Here is a 23,445-nt window from a genome sequence, read left to right on the forward strand (position 1 = left end):
GTCCAAGGGAAGCTTACACTGTACATTAGCTGTCTGTGTCTGTGAAGTATACAGTAGCTTTGTGAATGCATGCTATTAAAAACATGACAAGCATACTGCATACAGGGCAAATTAATTTAAAATAAAACATATTTTTTTAAATACGCTATGTGTGTATTTAATTATTATAAGAATTTTATTCGTAGCTCAGATACGTTATTGTAATTGTGGACATTAACATTCGCTTATCAACATGTATTGCATATCTATAGCCTAGATATAATTAAATTATTTAAATTCTCATATTAATAATCGATACCCGGGTAGTAAAAGGAGACCCAAGTCGGGTAATTTAAAGCCTGACGGGTACCCGGGTTTTTGTGTATTCGTGCCAACCTCTAGTTTTTAAACCTTTTTGACAACCCACAAAATAGCATACCCGTACATTACAAAATATTGCTTATAGCTTTATAAGGATAAGATACTTTTGCTGTTTGGTTCTTCTGTGGGGACAAGCAAGTTTTAAAGTAATATGTAGCCTCCTTGCCCTTGCTATGATTCTTCAAATTCTGTACCAGACAAACAAGCTTTCAGGAGGGAGAACAGCTTAGTTGTGGATTTGCCTTTCAAGCTACTGCATTACTTACTGACTCTATTAACCTGAATATGTAATCTAGTCCAACCTATAAACAGAAATGTCCTCTCCAATTTTACTGGTCCTTGTTGATTTGTATGCAGTTATAGCAAGTAAATTGACAGATCTTGTCAAATAATAAATCGTGTTTATTTTTTCTTTTCAGTTCTAGCTCTGCATTCGTCTCTGAAACAAAGCAACAACAGATACATTTTTTAAGAAGAACACACAAATGTCAAACGCCATAAAGAGGATATTAAAAAAGCAGAGCAAATATAAGCATTTCTTCATTAAATGTTAAATCATACAAGCTCAGTGAGCCTTGCTTGAAAACTTGAATGGATGTTAAGCTTCATTTGGTGAACTTGTTCCATTCGTCTTTGATACATTTTGTGCAAATGTTACCTAGGTTTGCACTCATTCAGGCAGAGATGCTGTAATCCACCTCCAGCTGTCAGATCATCCGTGGTAAATCATTTATTTATGCACATGGCATCCTGCTGTAAGATGGCGTAGGAGGGTGACGAGTTTGTACAGCTCTTATTTAGGGAATATCAAATGCAATACTTTCTGCATTGCAGATCTTTTTTGTTTCGTTAAGTGTTCTAAAGAAGTAATGCTCTTAAATGCTCTTAGTTTAGTTTACCCTTGTCATTTATTTCACCCTGGGTGTGGGTACAAACTAGTTAATTTGGAATAACTAAACTACCCCTGTATTGCCTAATTCCGCTACTTCATCAAATTGAATTAAGACTGACTGTAGTATTGAGGACTTGCTGTCACTGCTTTGTATCCCAGTTTAATGGAGGTCTCACACAAACCTTAGTATAGATTGCTACATAACCTTGAGTGTTGAAGTGTTTGCGTAGGACTCTTTGCATGCAGTTTTGTGTTTGTGACGTGGACAGCATGCAGTTACTGTACAGTAGGTTCTTTAACCCTACATGTATGAATATGAAAGGGTCCCAGCATGTTGATCACTGTGGACATAACGTATGCAATTATTATCGTGGACATATCGCATGAAATTATTACCATGGACACATCATATGAAATTATTTCAAATGGGGATTGTGACTTTTTTGTGGTAAGAAAATTGTTCCCCAGCACCATTTATTTGGAGTTTCTCTGGCATTATGAATTATGAATTTCCTTTGCTTGATCAACTGTTATCTTCTGCAGTTATAGTGTGCAGTTAGTTACTGTACCAGCTCTCAGTTTCTTGCTCTCCCACCCCTGCAGTGGAAGCAGAACAGCTTTCTACTTTCTCCTCTGCCCCTTTTTCCCTTAATGAAGAGTTTGGACATCCCCCAGATAGAAAGTTATATAATACTAATTTGTCTTTCTGGCGCATTTCTGCTGATGAGTGACTCTAGCATCCTAAGACACATCCCAGCGAGAAAATAGAGCTGCAAAAAACTGCACAGCATACCACTTGCCGCACAGCATGCCAGCATCGGCTGTGACCTTCACCTAGTCCGTAATGAATGATGAGGTGCACTGTAACTTCTGAAAGAGAAACGATCATCACATAAAGGTTGTAACATTCCAGGCCACACACAAAAAGCTTTTTATGACAGCCAGATAAACAATGTGAGGAACCAGATCACTTCAAATCCCCCGAAAACCTCTGAAGTAAACTCTCCTCTGAATTTGACATTGGGTGGTTTTCATTTCCTAAATATTGAAACTGATTTTTATCATTTAAAAAAGTGTCTGTATGACCAATCAGAAAAACCATCATGAAAAGCCATTAGTGCTGTATGTATCGGACTAGATGTTTACATAGAAAAGACTTTGTGTTAGTGCACCTACTGTATAGACATACTACTGTATAGTATATCCACTAAAGGGGATGTCTGTATTTGGCATTTTGACATTGGTTAAACGTTTTGGGAGTGACTACTACTAGTGCTTAATTTCTTCATGGGCAAATGTAGATACCACAAAGCACACACTCAGTACTGTAGCAACTGGGAATCATTTCAGGAGCCGTTCAACCGGGCCGTCGTCTCGCCACTGTCAGCCTTGGCAGTAATTAGGCTAGTTATTGGCTCTCTAGAGACACACAAAAATGTTTTACAGGAGGGATGGCTGTGTGCCTATTGAGGTGTTGCAGTCACGTGACCCCAGCAGGCTACGCTGCCATACTGCTGGTCAAAACAACCATGGCGGGTAATGTAAAAACACCAAAATGTAATGTATTTGCAACCACAGAGCACACTTCTCACATCCAGTCACAGAAATTAGAAAGAGATAATGATAAGTGCCAGATACTTGGAATTTGTGAACCCTACTGTGCACCCCCGGTGCTTTTCACTACCCTGAAAGACAGCGGTAAACTAGTTTATTTTTTCCATTTAAGAAAACTTTACTTACCGTACATGTTTCCAATTAAGAAAATATACATGTTCAATACAGTACACCCTCGCTATAACGCCCTTCATTATAACGAACCTTCGGCTAGAACGAACCTGGTCTCAGAACCCCAAATACTTTTTTTTTTAAAGATAATATTGTAACGTATGTGAAGTCTATGAAGTGCAGGAACGCTTGGAGTAGGAGGGGCTGTGTTTCACATTGGTCGAACAGCCTATGGGCGACAGGCACAGACCACAGGAGCTGCTGGTGATTGGCCGTGGAGTGGGAAGAGGCGGGACTAACAGGGGCTAAAGACCAGTGACAGGTTGTTGTTGTTGTTGTTGTTGTTGTTGTTGTTGTAAGAAGCAGAGAGAGAAGTGAATAAACGGACAGAATAGTTCCACCCTGAGATTCCTTTTAAAAATGAATTTGTTTTAGCGGCGTAGGTCATGCCTCACATTGACCTGTTAATTGTTAGGTAACAATTGGCAGATTATCTTTGATCATTTATTAGTGTAATAAATATTTGACATTGAATTGACTGAAGGCTCATTTTTATAGTGTAAAGGACTGTTACAATATACACACACTGTCAACATACCGGTCTGTAAGCACGGGATGCCACCTCTGCAGTGAAGTCAACTCTTTTGTCTTAAGCTTGCTCTGTGTAACCATGCCTCCGAAATGAAAATCATTTTATGTTGCAACAAAGCTGGAAACTTTATTGATCGTTTGAAAAAAAGCAGTAACGCAGGCATATCTCTGTCGTGAATATACTAGGCTTTCAAAAATCACTCTCTTTTTTGGCTTGTTCAGCCACCATGCGACAAAGCAAAATTGATAATAATAAAAAAAAAAAAAAAACTTGATCTTTTCATGTCAAACTTTTCATGTTGGGTTGATTTGGAATAAAAGATCAGTTTGGGATTCTTGTATGTTAGATTAAGATTTGGTGCACTTTGAAACGATTCATGTCAGAGTGATTTTTAATAAAAGTTCAGCTTCATTTCAGGATTTTTCCTTTTTGTCCTTGTTTTAATTATTTAACAAATAGGATAAAGCAAAGGCAGAATACTGCATATATGAGAAGAACAGGTACATGTAATTCTACTTGTATTCACAATCTCATCTCATTAACTTACTCCAACAGTGTATCATTCATTTTGGTTTTCCTATTGCTATAGCCGTTCTAGCCGAAAGTTCGTTTTAATGAAGGGCGTTATAGCGAGGGTATACTGTATTTTAAAAATTCAAGTGTTCCTTTCCGTTTGTTGATGTGTTTCAATTTTTGGCCGTTATTTTTATTTTATTTTTTTTTGGGGGGGGGGGGGCACATGGTTTTCACTTTGCGTTTGTTTTTTATTATTATTATTATTATTATTATTATTATTATTATTAGTTTATTTAGCAGACGCCTTTATCCAAGGCGACTTACAGAGACTAGGGTGTGTGAACTATGCATCAGCTGCACAGTCACTTACAATTACGTCCCACCCGAAAGACTGAGCACAAGGAGGTTAAGTGACTTGCTCAGGGTCACACAATGAGTCAGTGGCTGAGGTGGGATTTGAACCAGGGACCTCCTGGTTACAAGCCCTTTTCTTTAACCACTGGACCACACAGCCTCCTGTGGACCACACAGCCTTTTGGTGGGCTGGCAGCGGGTATGTTGTCGAGTCGTACATTTTCAAATCTATATGTGGCGTTGGGGCCTCAAAAATGATGCTATTATCGAATATCGCAATATCTTTTATATTATCGTCACGGTATGAAAACTTTCCACGTCATCATCGTGTTGCTTCAACTGTTTAAATAGAGTACCTGTAATTTTTCTTGTCATTGTTAACATCCTGACAACTTTTTACACTCGTAACTTTAAAGTCTGTTTCAAAGCTCATTTCAAAATGTCCACTCTAGTGCACTGATAGCGTAAGGATTATTGCCCACATTGTCAAACAGGTGACACAGCAATAACAATCCATGATGTGGTATGGAACAGAAAAGCCAGAGCTTAATTGCTTTTCCTGCAGTGATCTAGAGCAGACATTTTGAAAAGACCTTTGAAACCGACTTCATATTTCGGAACTCTGCTACTTACTCTTTAAGGTACGTGCACAAGAAATAAAATAATAATAATAACGATTTCAGTTCAGTTTTCAAGTAGGCTAAAATTACATGTAGATGAATGTAGTTTTCATTGTTGTGCATTTAAATGTGTTATAAACTGATGGTTCTATAATTTCATATTATATTATATTTCAGTAAGATAATGAATGTAGCATAATGCATTCTGTTAACGGTAAAGTAATATTTTTGTAAGGACTCAGAATAACCAACCCGCTTAAGTTTACTCTTTAAGTGTATAATATTTCTGAAAAACCAGTTATACATTAAGCGTGTTATTATTATTATGAAGTGGTCACTGCAAAAACGTGTGTACTGAGTTGGAAGTTCAGTTTGTCTTCTTTGACTTTGGTTTACTGGGATCCGTTTTCACTGCCCTGCTAATGACTGAAATCCACTTTGCCCTCCTGTCTGGCTCAGCAGTATTGTTTTGCTGTACCGAGGAATAAGAAAAGAATAATAAATTAAAGTATTTAAAGTACTTTTGTTTTATGTAGGTGCTTGTGGAATGTGGACTGCTTTTCAGAGACGTATATCTTCAGAGGCTGATGTTTTGTATTAAATGCTATTAAGACAATTTGACTTAAACAATACAGTCTCCTGGCTGGTCTGTGTAGAGTTACAGGAAGAGAATGAAGAAAACCAGTTTATATATTGTAGTGAACACTGGGAATCTTTAATGTAATCAGGTTTAAAATGTTACTAATGACTGTATTCATTTCCATAGCATTTCCATACATTTTATTATTCTCCACAGACCACTCAAGTTCCAGCACTTTGTCCTTCAAGCCTATCAAGGCCCAAACGGCCATTCCCACAGCCCATGTGATGCCGTCCACCTCCAGCTTCAAACGCAGCAGCCCGCTGGCCGGGAGCAACTGGAGCTCATGTCTGACTCTCCCCGCTCGTGGCAGGACATCGCTTCCGCCAAACACCCCCCTGGACATGAAGGACCCCAGGCCTATGAGGAGGTGCGCTTCCCTCACCAAACTCAACAGGCCTGAGAACGGCAGCCCTGGGGGGGAGCCGTATTTGAAAGGGGAATCACAGAACTACAAGGAGGGGTTACCGGGCGACAGTGCAAAACTGTACAGCTACAAGCTAAATGGGATAGATCACTTGCACCACACGATGCAGCACCTGAAGATGGAGGATCGCCAGCTCAATCAAAATCGGTCCCCAGGCTCCGAACCCCAGTATAAATATGAGATGTGCAGCAAAGGTGAGGCGAATACTGCTCCTCCTCTTCCTTCCTTCAAGCCGAATGCCTTAGACATGACCTTTAGTGCCTTACCTGAAAGCAAGCCGGTGATAGCCAGCCACGAGGCCTACGGACAGAAGTATCTGCCTTTGGGGCACCAGGCTGTGGGGGACTCACCGATCCAACCAGCTGTAAGGACTCAGATGTGGCTCAGTGAGCAGGTGCATGCTAATCCTGTGGCTTATAGCAGGCCTGCTGATGGCTTGTGCGGGATAACTGCCTGGCAACATCAACAACAGCTAGAGAATCTCCGACAAGATGCTGAATGGATGCAGGTGAGTGGGCTGAATGAAAGTATGTGAGTATATGCTGCCACCTAGTGGACCTAGCTGCTGTCAGAAAGATGCTTCAAGATACTGTAACAGAATAGGGCTAAACGTTTTTAGGGATTGAAGTGGATTTGTGTGTGTTTTGTGCCACCCACCCCTCCCCACCCCAACACACCTTTAGCAAACAGCAAACGTGGCTTGACAAATAATGTTTGTGTGTGTGTGGAACAATTTTATGATTTGTATACACTTGTGTGAGGATGTTCAGTTTGAACCATGCTTGATTATACAATCACTGTTAATAATAATAATCATGGTAATATATATACAGAGTCCCTGCAAGTCTCCTTGGATAAATGCCTCTGATAAACAAATAATAATAGACATTCAAACAAAACCACAATGATTAAACATTCTACTAAAATGGTTTAATGTAACAGAAAAAGTTTTGTTGAACATTGTATTAAAAGTAAGTGGTGACAAGCTGCCTAGTATACAGCAATTAGAAATATGAATGACTTGTTTTAGAATGCAGTGTTAGTAGATAGTGTATACAAAGAAATTACAAAAACCCCAAGCTGTAGAAGCATTTCTGTATTGTTTATAGGGTTCCATTTGAATCTTTGGCATTAAAGCTGTAAATTTTACCATTTAAAAAAACAAACAATTAAAAGCTGAAACAAAGTGCAAAATTGATAAATTAGCCTGTAATGCACTCCTGTTCTGAACGACATTGTCAGGTGAGCGGTGTTTACATGCTAAACATGCAGAGAGTAATATGTGACACACGCTGGTCATACTGCCACCTGCTGCTGATTGCAGGAATATTCTTGCTTACCTACAGAGGGTTGCTTAATACCCAATTAAATTTTTTTCTACCACTAGTGACCATCTAAGAGTTATTTAAGCCTTTAAATATCTTGTGGGTGGAGATCCATGAGCCTCTTTACAGAAGCTTGTCCAGTTGTTCATTCTTTTTGTTGCCTCATTAACTACATGGTAGCCCTCAGACTCAAGTGTTTCTTCACTTGAGTGATAAATGTTTCTAAGTTAATATATATCAAAGGCTCATTTAGCTCTGTGATTATGATGTCAGTTGGCTAGTTGTTAAATACTATTGGTGCTAAAGGCAAGCCCAATCTAAGTCTTATATATTGTTAGTTGACCCAGCTGTAAATATATATTTTTTTGTCTAAAACATGAACAGCTGTATGAAGTTGGCCTGCATATCAGTGTAGTTAAGAATAAGATCAGATCAGTTGATCTCTCTTGTTAAATGTCCTGCTTGGAGATGGCCAGATGCTAATGATTTCTGACACTGAGTAGATGTTGCTGAGCGGTGCCTTTGCTAATTGTAATTCCTTCCAATAGGTTGGAACCGATACAGCTAAGGCAATTATTGGGATATAATCTACATTGTTGTACAAACACTGTATAAACCTGTGCATAGCTTGTAGAGGGTCTTTAAACAAGGATTGTTAAACTGCATGTGACTATATATATATATATATATATATATATATATATATATATATATGAATCCTGCAACGTGACCTGTCCTGGAATACTAGGCTTAAGTTATCAGATCACGTTGCTGTTCTCCAAGAAGAAAACAACCACTATTGGATTCCTTAAGTGGTTAAACAAAATCATTTTCATGAATATCCAACACAATTTATATTCATAAAAGGCTTTCAATAGGGCCCATTATACAGTAGGTCAGCTTTAACTGACAGACCTATAATAAGTACTCTATTTTGCACAGCAGTTACATTGTACATAACATCTTTAATGCCTTTTAAGTCCTTTACAATCTCTGTGCTGTTGAATGAAGCTACCAGATGAACTAGTAAAATCTCGTTAAGGTTCTGGATTTTGATAATTGGAGAGCTAAAAGCTGTTCTGGCAACGGCTTCCAGATTAGTGTTAGGCACTACAAAGGGATCTGCCGAGTCCAGTTATAGGAAACAAGCTGAAAAAAAATAGAGTAGGGTGCCCTTAAATAGCATGGGGCAGGTCCTTAGTTCATTGGGTTTGCAACTAATCTTAAAATCAGATTTGTGTGCTACAGGAGTGGAACTGCCCATTGTCTGATGTGGTCTGCTTTCCATGCAGAAACTAGCTGAGCTGCTCTGACCATTAGCAAGCCATGCAGTGTACAGTATTTATTTTGTAATGATGACATCTAGTGGCTCTAGCAAACCACAGACATCAATTCAGATGGCTCTTTGGTGTTCTAGAGCTGCAGGTTACAATTCCATGTTAGTTATGAATGAAGCAAACTGACTCAGCCTCTCGTCGTGTGTAGACCTGCACAGGAGCTCTTGGGGGAAGGGGTCTCTTAAAGTTAATTCAGCTGCTGCGATTATCATCTTAGCTGTGCAGTGCTCGCATTGTTTGCCCGCAGCGCAGCGTTTGATAAGTAAGCCACTGCTGGGAAATAGGAACCAGTAAGAATTTGTTTTAGATTTTTTTTTCAATCAGTAACTGTATCCACATATAGATGATACAGCATGTTCAATGACAAAGTGAAAAGGACCTTTTGATCTGCATCAAGTCTTGCTTATTCTTCAGAAATCAGCTAAGCAAGAACAGCCTCGGATGAATTACTAACAATCTTCAAAACTAAATTCAACAGGTAAAAGATTGACAGACACTTTTTTTCACAAGTTAACATTAACAAATACCACTTTTTTATGTTTATCACATCATGCTTGGTAATAACCAGATGCCATCAACCATCCCAGTGCTGTAACAGTAACTTTAAATGTACATCGGCTCAAATCTTAAAACTCTTGGTGTCTAGGGCTTGATTTAATGGCAAGTTAATGAAAGGGGTTTACACATACAGTAACCCAAATTATGCTTGTACTGCTACTGGCCACTAGATGGAGACTCTTACACTTTGCTGACTTTTTCTTTTAACAAATAGATGCTGTTACATAACATTGTATAATTGATTGTATTCAGGTATCTATTATACAGTATGCTGATGTGATATGGCCATAGCAAATCAATCAAATAGATTGCATAGTCTTCTACTGCAGTATGAATAAATACAGTGTGTACTCATTCTGTTGTAGAAAAAAGTGCTCTATTCATTGTAAAGTGGTTGTAAAACCATTGCTTGACAACAGCTATACTGTTTGCTATAAAACCAAGCCACCAACTTTCTGCTCCATTTAAACCCAAATGCTGCTCCACCACCAAAAAACATGCCTTTTTCTTGTGGCCTTTTTTATTTTATTTTTTTACCACATTTAGTTTAGTCATAAACCTACTTGATATTTCAACTAGTGAGTGTCTTTGGGTGTGTCTGATTTTCTTCTTGGTGCTTGAACCTGTGCAGGTAGTTCTACTGTGTTAGCTAAGTCATAATTGGTAGATGGCAGTGTTGAGTTGTCAGTTGACCAATCACAGTAGCTTCACTAGAATGAGCATCAGTACCAGCATCAGTACGATGAGGAGGAAGTTGAGCAGCAGGTTGAGGCCTTTGTTGGTAGTCAGATCCATTCTGGCAAGACTTGGGTCTCTGTGGGCTTCTGAAGGTACACTGCAGGGGGGTCTTCCCAAGAAGGGTTGTTCTAGACTGCAAGGAGAGCTCTTGGCAGATCACTCCATCCTGCTGTCCATTCAGCCAATTTAGACCTGGCAGATGTAGCTACAAGTTGGGGATGGGAGGAAGCAGTCAAAAAGTGTTAGTGGACTGTAGGTGCTTCCAGATGAAGTATGATACTTACCTGGACTGAGATGTAGCATTCTTTCATGCCCACAAGTTTACAGTCATGTTTAAACTGCAGTATCCTTGCTACCTGCCTGGTCAACCTACCCAATATACTGCTGTGTTTTGACCATCTGCAGTCAAGGTAAAACCTTGAAACACTGGGCAACTTTCAGGCTATTCACTTTTCTAGAAAACCAATGGACTTTGTTGCTTGAAATGTGCTCAGTGAGAAAGACAGCAGCAACTAGATGCTTCAAGAGTTGTCAGAACATTGCCGTTTGGTTTGTATTTGTATTTTTAGTTGCTACATAGTTTTATTATTTTTCTGTATGGAGCTGACAAGCATCTCATTCTTGGCTCTGCATAGTCTGTGTTGCTGCCAACTCTGGAGGCGATGCCAGAGCAATTCAGACACATAGTTGTATATCTTTCATCCTTTTCTATTGGCTTCCGGGAAGACTTAAAACACGTGTAACCCTTAAGAGTAAGCAGATGTATATGTTATGGTAAAAGTCTGAATCTAAAAAAGTTTTACTGGTAACTGTTAACATTTACCAAGTAGTATTTACAGAACGCTTATTGATAAAGGCATTTGGTTATTCTTGAGATGTACTGCTAAATGTCTGAAGTAAAACTTTATTTCGGACATTTACTGCTTAACTTGGTTTGCCAAAATTCAGACTTTTACCATAACATACAGTACTGTGCAAAAGTTTTAGGCAGGTGTGAAAAAATGCTGTAAAGTAAGAATGCTTTCAAAAATAGACATGTTAATAGATTATATTTATCAATTAACTAAATGCAAAGTGAGTGAACAGAAGAAAAATCTAAATCAAATCCATATTTGGTGTGACCACCCTTTGCCTTCAAAACAGCATCAATTCTTCTAGGTACACTTGCACAAAGTCAGGGATTTTGTAGGCTTATAGTCAGGTTTATGATTAAACAATTATACCAAACAGGTGCTAATGATCATCAATTCAATATGTAGGTTGAAACACAATCATTAACTGAAACAGAAACAGCTGTGTAGGAGGAATAAAACTGGGTGAGGAACAGCCAAACTCAGCTAACAAGGTGAGGTTGCTGAAGACAGTTTACTGTCAAAAGTCATACACCATGGCAAGACTGAGCACAGCAACAAGACACAAGGTAGTTATACTGCATCAGCAAGGTCTCTCCCAGGCAGAAATTTCAAGGCAGACAGGGGTTTCCAGATGTGCTGTCCAAGCTCTTTTGAAGAAGCACAAAGAAACGGGCAATGTTGAGGACCGTAGACGCAGTGGTCAGCCAAGGAAACTTACTGCAGCAGATAAAAGACACATCATGCTTACTTCCCTTTGCAATCGGAAGATGCATCAGCTCAGAATTGGCAGAAAACAGTGGGACCCTGGTACACCCATCTGCTGTCCGGAGAAGTCTGGTCAGAAGTGGCCTTCATGGAAGACTTGCGGCCAAAAAGCCATACCTCCGACGTGGAAACAAGGCCAAGCGACTCAACTATGCACGAAAACACAGGAACTGGGGTGCGGAAAAATGGCAGCAGGTGCTCTGGACTGACGAAACAAAATTTGAAATATTTTGCTGTAGCAGATGGCAGTTTGTTTGCCGAAGGGCTGGAGAGCGGTCCCCGAATGAGTGTCTGCAGGCAACAGTGAAGCATGGTGGAGGTTCCTTGCAAGTTTGGGGCTGCATTTCTGCAAATGTAGTTGGGGATTTGGTCAGAATTAATGGTCTCCTCAATGCTGAGAAGTACAGGCAGATACTTATCCATCATGCAGTACCATCAGGGAGGCATCTGATTGGCCCCAAATTTATTCTGCAGCATGACAACGACCCCAAACATACAGCAAAAGTCATTAAGAACTATCTTTAGCGTAAAGAAGAACAAGGAGTCCTGGAAGTAATGTCGAGTCTGTCTGGGATACATGAAGAGAGAGAAGCAACTGAGGCTGCCTAAATCCACAGAAGAACTGTGGTTAGTTCTCCAAGATGTTTGGGCCAACCTACCTGCCTAGTTCCTTCCAAAACTGTGTGCAAGTGTACCTAGAAGAATTGATGCTGTTTTGAAGGCAAAGGGTGGTCACACCAAATATTGATTTGATGTAGATTTTTCTTCTGTTCACTCACTTTGCATTTTGTTAATTGATAAATATAAACTATTAACATGTCTATTTTTGAAAGAATTCTTACTTTACAGCATTTTTTCTCACCTGCCTAAAACTTTTGCACAGTACTGTATGTGTATATATATATATATATATATATATATATATATATATATATATATATATATATATATATATATATATATATATATTGGAATACTGGAGATAACATAACAGTTTGAACCATTAGCATTGTTTAGCCATCAGTATCAATCTAATTTAATTTAATTTAATATTTAAAAAAAATAGTCAATTGCATTTCTTATGTGTTTTTTTTTCTATACATTTGGAGTCACCCATTGTTTTTTACAACAACAAAAAAGAGGGGCTCGAACGAGTGGTATTTATTCAGCACATAGCAAAACGCTGTTTGCCCAATTCCTCTTCTATCCAGTAAACCTTTGGGATTAGTCATGTAATCAACCACAACATGTATATTTTATAAAAACAAAGTTTAAATGTGTATATATTTAGTATTTTTAACACAGTAAAATAACATTTAGAAAATGTATATTTAATGTGCGTGTAAAATATAATAGACGTTTAAGAACATCATCCATTAGAATGTGCAGTATCCTCCTAAAAGGTTGTTGTATCGTAGCTGATACTACGTTTCACCTTGTAGACTAAGGGGAATCGCCGTCATTATTAAATTATAAAATATTTAACCGTAGTTGTAAATTGTCATGTATAAAATACATTCATTCCTCAAGGTCAAATATGTAATCACAAGTTATATAATTAAGCCTTGGGTACAATAACGTTACAATACCAGTAGATGTTTGTATTTATTTATTTTGGAAATGAGGTGTATATCTCTATTATTATTATTATTATTGTTATTAATATTATTTAGTAATTTGGCTGACTTTACTCAAGATGACTTAGAAGTATTAATCATAGGGAGGGATGAAACTAGCAAAAGAGTGGGTGGAATGTACAGTAACGTCCTCTGTCTCCGACGTAAAAAAAACAACGAAGAGCCCTCAGAAAAAAAGTTTTTTGAACATGCCCGAACCAAGGCCCATTTAGCGGCAGTAAGCATTGTAGCCAAGGCTAAAGATGACACCTTAACACAGGTTATAGTTACATTGTCTGGATACATTGTGTTTGTCACTTTGTTTTCTCATGTGTTCCGGTACCTCAGAGCCCCCCGGAACACCCCCCCTCTCGCGCTCACTATGTGTTCCGGGACCTCCCGATTTACAAATTAAGCACTGGTGATGAGTATCTTCCAAAGGAGTACAAAATAAATGGGAGAAACACCCAGTCAAGCATTATAAAGATAGATACAGCTTACATAGTTAGATTTAAAGATCAAGAGCACCACCTGTAAAGTAATTGTGTGATTGCAGGCCCCATTATCTTTCCCAGAGTCCAGTGGCAGTAACCTAATTCAGGTCATCATCTGTAAACACAATCGGTCACCGAAACACACTAACTGTTTGTACATTTTATTGCATAGTTTTTTTTTTTTTTTCTCTCACAAAGTAATGCAGCTTGTGCGTGATTTTAATACAGTTGCTGGTGTCCATTTAACAGAAAGAAAACCGCTGCATACAACATGATCAACAGAGGAGTGCTGAGGCAGATGTGCTCGAAACATTGCGACACAGTGCTGAGCATTTTCCTTCTCCTTCAGTCCCAGGACTCTGTATGCATTGGTGCCAAACTGGTGAAGGGATCTGTGACGGCCAACTTGGTTTTAGAAACTGCATTAATCAATGTTGTGTTTATCTGGAACGTACCCCAAACTCCCTGCCCCCTCAGCAGAACATATCATCAAAAGCTGACGTTCCATCTCATTATTGCATAACAAAAATGGCTAAAAAGACATTGCAGACGCATTGCTTTTACCTAATATTATTTTCACACACACTATAATAAATGCTTTTATTTTAGATAACATAAATATTTCTTTCTTTTTAAATATAACCTTCTTTGGAACTAAAAACAAAAAGCAAGCCAGAAGGAAGCACATTCCTTGGTTCTCTCTAAAAACCCACCCACTCGCATCCACCATCACAGTTCGTCTTCCCATTGGCTAGCCGGTGATCACTGCTGTAAGTAGGGAGCCAGGTGGGGTCTCAGAGTAGCAACACAATGATGTAGATTAGCAGGAGGCAAATGAGAATGAGGCAGAAATTGACAAAGAGCTTCTGCAGGTTCTGTTTGGCCTGTGGGTTCACCTCGATGGTGGAAGCCCTCCTGATAGCAGAGCGAGTCATGTGCTGAACCTTCTCCATGCTGGCAGTGGGGGTTAGCGCGTGAGCGTACAGAGAACTTGGAGGTTAGTGGAGAGTAGTGTGGAAGAGTGAAAGTGCGTAGTGCTTTTGATTATGCAGTGTCTTCTGGTGAGCCTGGCTTCAGGAAGCTGAGGGAGCAGGGGAGGGAAAAAAGAAAGATAACATGAACAGACAGAAATAAGACAAGTAAGGGTGTGTTTTTTTGTGTTCCTTACAAAATCAGAAGTGAATTATACTGCAATTCAAAGTTGTTTCCTAAACTGTCAAATCTCTAGAAACTCCTTCACAAGCCTCAATGCAGTAGCTCCCATGAGAGATCTCCAATCTTTAACTTGTACACTGTATACCAGCACAGTTTAAATTGCATAGTCAATGCTGCAACCATACTGTAAGTAAATTCTAATTTTCAAATAAGTGTTGCATTAAATGTTGATGGTGCAAATTATTAAAGTAATGTAAATTAGAGAGTTCAGAAGCTATCTGTCAGCTGCTCTGTGCAACATCAGAAAACTGCTTTGATTAACAGGTTATCTATGGGTATCTACTGTAAACTACCCCACAAACAAAACACCCTAATTCACCAATGTTCACTGGAGGTGAATTACCTGGTGAATACTAGCGGGATTTGCACAAATCTGAGTGAACATTAAGTTATCCGGCTAACCCTCTTTTGCCAAGACATGGGTTTGGAATACTGGGGCTGGGGATAGGGTCAGAGTGGTAGAAAGAAATCTATTCCATAAATACAGATTTGATCTATCTAACCAGCCCATTGTTCTGGCTTTGTTGTTACTTGTTGACCTGGTGTCCACTTGCAAGCTATTTTAACCTCTTGTATTTGTGTTACTGACATTCAAAACTTGTCTCATTTTACTGGTTCAATCTCTGAAGATTAGAAATGTACACACCAGTAATGGGAATGAGCTGAACGATCCAATGCCTGCAGTGAACTTGGCTTGAAACCCTTGAACTGGAGATGATCATTTTCCCCTTTCCTGGATAAAGTTGGCTACCAGTATCAAATGTTAAACTGTCAACTATGTAAACATGCTGGCGGTGTTTTGCGATGACAGATGTTTTAATAAGCATCTCTCTGGAGCAGTGTGACTGTGAGCTAATCATAAGATGCAAGACAGAAATAACAAGCTAAACCATGAACCATGGTGCAAACTCAACAGTAAAACTGAGGGTCAACAGCTTGTGTTGGCTTTAAAAACCTTATATGTTCACAAATAAAATGGAAGACAGCTGTTCAAACAATACAACAATTAATAACACACTACAGGAAGGCCTGAGTTGAATGACAATTATTAACAAGTATTCCGTTTGTTCTAATAATGTTGTAGCACAGATTATGTGACTAAGTTTGTATAATCGAAAGATTTATTACCAAAAATTGAAGTACTGTACTACATGACAAGCCCCATCCAGCTTCCTCTGTGCTACTGAACAGTAAATTATATTACTCTGGCCTTTTCTGTCATTAAGCAGTATTCATGTAAAAGTGAACATGGTCAGTATTTGGAAGTCTCACCTACAGTGTATTACAACCTGCTGAGCTGGGATTTGATTACTAGAGTCTCCTGGCTTATGTTTTGTGTTTCACTGAAAACTAAAGCAGTACACTTTTTTGCTTTTTGTAGGCAGTTCTCTTCATACTACCTCTGGCCTCAGTTGTGTCCTGTGAGAATCTGCATGTGCACAGTGAATTTAACTGACTTTGAAGCACTCTGTCTGAATGGCATAGCACTGGCCAGAATGGCGAGCTTCTGGCACAAGATATCTCATGCGTCCCTGTTATGTAGTCGCAGTTATTCTTAGTGATGACCTTTTACATATCACACAATGTAACAGTCATAACATCAGTCTGGTTGCTACCCCGACGCTAAACGGTTGCTGGACATTTAGGGAAAGGATTAGGTTTGGCAGGCCGCAGCATCAGAAGCATCTCTTCATAAAAGAGAAGCACAGCAGAGGACCTGGGGTGGAAATTAGCAGCCGGTGTTTGTGCTAAATGAATCACTTGACAAGGTGGAATAGGGCAATTTTACAAAGTGGTCGAAGAATAATCCATCCGTAAGATACAATAGAAACCCAGACAGAGGGCGTATACAAATTGCACTGTCTCGTATGATAGACATTTAATATCTGTTTTAACCTCCAATTCCCAGTATCATCTTGTTTAAAAAAAACTTGGTTTTGGATACTTGCCCTGTTTCCCCAGTAAAAAGCTTCACAAAATCCATAATGAAGTCATGCAGTCTCTGAACTCTAATATACAGTACTTGCATTATAATAAAGCTCACACATGAAGTAGCTCTTCTAAAGTGTTGAAGTTAAATATTGACTATTATGTATCCGTACATCCAGGAGTGCTTAACATGCATTACTAATAGGTAATGCTTTGTGTTTACTTGTAGCCATATATATATATATACTGAATTACTGAATTCCATGTCATATGAGTCTTAACATCGTTCATGTTCATGCTCGATTCATATGATGCCATGTTTATTGATGTATCGCAGGTGTCTACTTTTTGTACTGTAGTCTGTCTGTTGCTTGAGGCCAAATTCCTTTTTCGCCTCAAGCAGGCCTGGCACGGAGGAGAAGATAACTGATCAGTTATGTTAACCATTCGCCAGAACTTTCAGGCGAGAGAGATTTTTTTTCTATTAAACTGCAGCGTACCCACTTCATGCTCCCTCCTGCAACAATGCAGGCGCTCTGATTGAACTGAGTGGCCTATTGTGGGAACTGAAAACCAGCATGGTTGCAGGAGGGAGCGTGATCTGGATACACTGTAATCCTTAGGCATTTTTTTTGTTGTGAAATGTATTGCCCAGTTGATTTATTACCCATGACATGGGAATAAAAATGTCAAACGAGCAATATGTTTAAAAATATAACTGCGATACGGACAACACAAGACACAGCAAAGATAACATAATGCGTCTCTTGTAAACTATGCTGGGTGTGTTGTAACATTTAGCTTAAAATATTCATTTGGGGTTCGCTTTGTTGGCAGAAACAGCTGTATTTTAATATGAAAAAGTAGTATTGGAGCTAGTGATGCCAAGACTTAAATTGAGCTTAATTACGTTGGTCTCTTCTTTTGTCTAAGACTGGAGGTGTGTGCTGGAGACGTGGCAGAGTTAGAAAGTCAGTTTGACTAGGACTGAGCTGTTCTTTGAGTTGAGACCTTAGTGTTGAGATGACTATGGGACATTGTTCAGCCTTGTTTTCAAGTCGCACTATAGTATAAAGCTATTCTATCTCATATTGACCCACTTAAGCAGATCCATTAGGCTGAGACTAAGATTGTAGCAAAGATAAGTGCTTAAGGAAGTGTCTTTCAGTTTAGAAGGGGCAAACTTGCCTTTGTAAAGCTAAAAACTGGTCAATACAAAATGTTATAGGAGTTGTTCTTCCTGAGGGGGAAATTTTGATTTAGTGTTCTATCCTGATTTAATCATTATCCTAAAAAATAAAATAAAAAAATAAATAAATAAATAAATAGATAAAAACAAAAAAAAGTATCCAAATTGAGCAAGAAAAGAAAGCTTAACCTAACAAGGAAATCGTCTCATTCCAAGCCTAGGAAAACAAAATCGGAGGCATTTTTGGCAGACATCCTGTGAAAATATGTCATCCCACTGCAGGGAACAAACTATAGTGTTAGTAGTTATGAGCTGGTGTTTCCATGAATGCATCGCTAACTAATCTCCTGATCACTCGGCCACACGTTCCAGAGCCGATGGGCACTTCTGAAGTGTTTATCTTTAGTGTGTGACCTGCATGTGAATTATCTCACCCTCCTCTAGAGGATAAACACACACACACACACAACAATAGCTGGAAGTATTCACTGCAGTGATGTTTCATGTGAGACTGTCAAGTGCATTACAAAAAATGTGCTTTTTTTCCGACATTCCACCTCAAACGCTTGCTGTGATTTATTTTAAGATGGCATGAACACTTTAATACTTTTGAAAGTGTTTACATGTTTTGTGTTTTCGCCCTGACCCTCAACACTTACCTACATAGGCTAGTTTGAGAACAAGGATGTATTGTATTTCTGGATGTGGTGTGTTTGTTTGAAGTGCTTTATTTTGGTTCAATCCAAACTGTTGGGCACTACCACTCTGCCTTTAAATGCAAAGCTAAAATATGACTGTGTTCCAGGATTTTAAAAAATTAACAGCTAGAATTTTTACACACGTCTAAAAGAAAAAGGTAAAAAAAATACATCAAGAGCGTAGAATACTGTATTTAAAGATCAGTTTTTTGGCATACTGTAAGCTTTCAAGTTTCATACTGGCAAGGGCTTTTTTATTTATTTAGGTTAGCTGAAGAGAAATGTAATTTATTGAGTGCTATTTAATTTTAGTTACTGAAAAAAAATACAATATAGCTATTATTTTTTTTTTTTTAAGTATGTTGAATAAAAAGAAAAAATCAGCTTATTTGTGATGAAGATGATACAATAAACTTGTAGTACTGCTGTGAAAGGAAAGCACTGATGAGATATTGGGTATACCTTCCATTTGCCCTTTTGTCAAGGTCTTTAGAAGTACCCTCTGCCATTTTTCGTGCACCAATTTTTGATACCGCACTCAGGTAGTCAAAATGAATCGATCAATTATTTTTTAATTGATCAAAGCCCACAAGTGTGATTAATCGATGTAATCATTAATCGATTTAAAACCTCCTACATTTGTCACATTGTTGCATTGTTTTTGTCTCTGAGAAGAACAAAATGACTTTAAAAAAAAAAAAACCAAAGCCATTAAATCCATGAGTATTCTTTTCAAATGGAACCTGCTTTTGGGGCTGAGTAAGTTGTTCGTACTGTTGGAATGGATGTAGTGGATACCATAACACAAGAAAACAATTAGGCTTACTGTAAAATAGTATAGTGTAAAGATGACCTAATGTATCCTATTACTCCCATAATTAAAAATACAGGTTCAAAGTACAATTTGCACCTCCCAATATCTGTTTGGAACTTTCAGAACCATTTGTCTCCTTCAAAAGACTGACAGTCCCTGTGAGGCATCACTTTCTCTCAGTTAAATTCCATACACTTTTTGCTGTATTATATTATGCTGTCAGAATGATGGGCTACCATTTGTCAAGATCATAGGCAAACACACATACAAATCCCTTTCTTTTCAGCCATTTCTAAGTAACACTTAACACTTTGTGGTGGGTTCTTGGTGATGATGAGCATAAAATAAATTGCAGTCTGTTTAAAAGCTTCACACAGCAGACAAAGAACAGAAAGGCTTTGTTTAAATAGCGTGTGATGTATTTATATTTATGGTAGCCAAAAATCTCCTGGAGACATCTCTAATTTGAAATGTGTTTTGAGTCTTCTGTAAAATACTGTATTTCTTCGAATTTAGGACGCCTTCAAATTTGACGCAGCACAAATTTCCCACCCTCAATTTGTGGAAAAAATAAAACATCGAATAAATATGCATTTACAAAGATACAACCTCATTTACGCATATGGAGGCAGTAATTACAGAGCATTACAATTATATGCTGCTTCTCATTTCCAGTCACGATTACTCACACCTGTTTTTCTCCCAATTTGTGAACTGTGGTATTGCTTGGCATGTTGAAAAATACGGGAGTCTAATCAGCATTTCTGATCTGTCCAAGCTGGTACTGTTTGTTAGAAACGCTGACATTGTAAAAGCTTCTCTTTAAAATCCTCAGGAAGCTAATGACGCTTCTTTGAAAATGGCTGCCTGTATGTCATTGATTCGAGATCAGGCAGTAACATTTTGGTTTCTCTTTTCTCATCAGAAAGTCACGTTGCTGCTTGTGTATTCGGGTAGTCACATCTTTTGTTGGTGATTTTTAATACACCCATCACAATACTGTACTCGATTTAAGATGCAGGCTATTTCTGAGAAGCAAAAAATGGTTAAATTCGAAGGAATACAGTAGTTTCTGGTCAGTCTTTCACTGGTTTTAAGTTTGATTTGCTATCTGTTCACAGGATTTCAACCTGAGCTTGATCCAAGTAAATGATTAAAGTAACACATGGGGACTGCTGTTTTAAAACCGCTTCCAGTGTTGTAGTTTAAATATACAGACTGTACAATGATCTACTATATAGTAGTTGAGTTATGGAAAGTTTGTGTCATACTCTAGAGAAATAATACAAATAAAAAATGCAATTGTATATGACAGCAATCCTGCACGCTGTTTGTTCGGAAATGTTCACCTGACAGAATACAATTCAATCTTTCTTTTAGCTGTGCTGCAAAAAACAATTTCATTCCGGATTATGAAGACTTTATGTCTTGCAGTAATGTTTTTTATGAGCTGCTGCAGCAGGTCAGATTCTCATGAGATACATAAATGTAAAAAGGCTTAATATATATATATATATATATATATATATATATATATATATATATATATATATATATATATATATATAGTGTGTGTTCAATGTCTTAAAAAAAAAAAAATCCTGCAAAAATCCTACACTGATGATTGCAATCTAGAGATGCTGAATTTGTTGTAGCTATAAATAAGAAAAGGACATTCTTACCTCCTGTAGCGATCAACAGGTCTCAGACAAAAGACTCTCTTGGAGTGTGGGAAAACTTCTTGATCAAACTGATCTGGAGTTTCTCTGGCAACTTTTCTGAATATGTCACAAAGTTTATGGGAACAAAATCAGGGGGCGGGGAAAAACAAAGCCCCAATTAGGGGAGGAGTCTCTGCAGACACACAGCCCTTTGATTGGACACAATGAGATGCCAAGGCTCTTCAGCATACACTGGTGGACTCAGCTTCCTCAGGAATTCATTCCAGGTATTGAGTTATTTATATTATCAACATTGCTATTCACATCCAGTCTCTCAGGGCTTTCTAGAATTCATTTAGTATTTTTAGTGAAACAACTTATCTATTTTAGTGCCCAATCACACTTCATTTCCACCCAACTCATTTAAAAACCTGCACTGTACTTTGTTTGTAAGAAAGTTCCAGCACTGATCCATTCTAGTTTAGAGCTGGTCGTTTGCTTGGTTTCAACTGGCCATGCTGTCAGACTGATTGTGCTGCTTAAAAAAAAAAAAAAAAGTATAAGAATAGAAACCCATCCGAACATCCCAATGGAAATGAAGTTCTGTTAATGACTTCCCTTTGTGATTTTCACCGAGGCAAAGTAGATGCAGGGCTTTGTAATGCAGATAAAAGGGTTTTCAGCTCCAACTCACACTTCCTTAGAAGGAGATCATTTGGCCTCTCTCAAACAGAAACAAGTTCCAAAATCGCATTTTTTAAATGACAAGTCCCACTTATTTGGAGTGGAGTGAAACAGAGGGATAAACTACTCTGTTTTCTCTGGCATGGACCTTGCTGCTGTTGGCAGACTAAGCCGTTTTGCATTGAGCCAGCTCTGCTAACATGTAGGCCCTACACACAGGATTATTGCTCCTGTCATTTTAACAGAGGAGCTGTTGTTGTATAATAATCAATCTGTAATGATTGAGAAGGTGGCAGTGTATTACAATGCGTCATTGGAGTTGTATATATTACATTTTTAAGGACAGGCTTACAGGCTCCTCTTCTGTTTTTCATTGAGGGAATGGTAAGTGAAGTGCTGTGATTTTTAGACAAATTAGCGAATGGTGTGATGTCACCAATGCTAGAGAAGTGTTTATGCAATAAAGTAGAAAAGTTGGATGAGTGGCGTTGTAGCTGTCTGCTTTTAAGCAATTGTTGTGTCTTTGCTAAGTATTCTCAGTTCATAAACTTTAACTTTCCACAATTATTATAAATGATGTATTGAAATCTACCAATTGCCATTTATGAATTTGTCAGAATTCTAGAACTTATCTTGCTTATAAATGTTATCCTACAAATAGAACATATGTCATAGTTCTAATTTTAAAATTAATACAATCTTTGTTTTGGTGTCTCCTGTTCTAACAGAAATACCAAAATCTTCAGCTTTGCTGTCCTCGTAACCAAACTGCTCGCGATCACATTATAATAAGAGACACACGACACAAAACGTATTAGTTAGCGTTATCCAAGTGTAATTTATTCTGAGGTTAACAGGGGATTCTGCTGATTTAATATCCAAAGCAGCTCATGAAATAAAGTTTACAGTTAGTTCTATCGGTGGGTTTTTAGAAAGGACAGATGTTGTGAACCTGGTCCATTGCAGCAAAATGTGGCACGTATGGAACTTTAGTAACAAAACCAAGATGTGCTATGCTTGAGCTGAACCAAGGCATGGTAGTACAGTAATCCGTCGCGTGTCCGACCGCCCTAACTGTTTATCCACAATGATCAAGCTCTTCAGCAGCGTTAGTTTATTATTGAACAAAGATTAGTTCAGAAATTGTAGATCCCACCAAAGTTTCCATACACTGTGTTGTTTGTGCTCCATGTGCTACCATTGCTGGTAGCGTCACGTGAGCTGTTCAGTGTGTTGATATGTAAATAAATCCTGTTCGCCTGCAGGGCGTATCAACTTCAACCTCCGTCTCGATCTCCTGCCTGTCACTCACCGTTGAATGCACGCACTCACACGGCAGACAGCTACTCTGTCACAAACATTAGTACCCTGTATCTTTCTGAATTTAGGGGCACTCCTTAATAAAAGCTTAATAATTTTGTTAATGTAGTAATTGTTACAGA

At 38.3% G+C, this 23,445-nt stretch overlaps 2 protein-coding genes across 6 annotated transcripts in view; one reads left to right on the forward strand and one right to left on the reverse strand.

Moving 5' to 3' along the window:
• The window catches only part of cep85l (centrosomal protein 85, like), an 80,819-nt gene that overhangs the window by 24,963 nt on the left and 32,411 nt on the right, over nt 1–23,445 (forward strand). For all 4 annotated transcript variants that reach the window (XM_059024513.1, XM_059024514.1, XM_034004287.3 and 1 more), the window contains one exon: nt 5,856–6,634. In XM_059024513.1, the coding sequence (XP_058880496.1) occupies nt 5,856–6,634 (779 nt within the window). The remainder of the gene's footprint in view (nt 1–5,855; nt 6,635–23,445) is intronic.
• On the reverse strand, nt 7,035–21,668 carry pln (phospholamban). 2 transcript variants are annotated; one of them, XR_004544509.3, is made up of 2 exons: nt 21,341–21,668; nt 7,035–10,289 (listed from the first exon to the last, which is right to left on the reverse strand). XR_004544509.3 is itself a non-coding variant. In XM_034004290.2 (2 exons), exon 2 carries the CDS (start codon nt 14,764–14,766, stop codon nt 14,608–14,610), a length of 159 nt encoding a protein of 52 aa, XP_033860181.1. In that variant the 5' UTR covers nt 14,767–14,894; nt 21,341–21,602; the 3' UTR covers nt 13,959–14,607. The 2 variants fall into 2 exon arrangements, 1 of the variants encoding a protein (XP_033860181.1); XM_034004290.2 differs by lacking the exon at nt 7,035–10,289 and adding an exon at nt 13,959–14,894 and having other exon boundaries at nt 21,341–21,602.

The sequence above is a fragment of the Acipenser ruthenus genome, chromosome 5 (assembly GCF_902713425.1).
Source record: "Acipenser ruthenus chromosome 5, fAciRut3.2 maternal haplotype, whole genome shotgun sequence".
Classification (NCBI taxonomy): Eukaryota; Metazoa; Chordata; class Actinopteri; order Acipenseriformes; family Acipenseridae; genus Acipenser; species Acipenser ruthenus.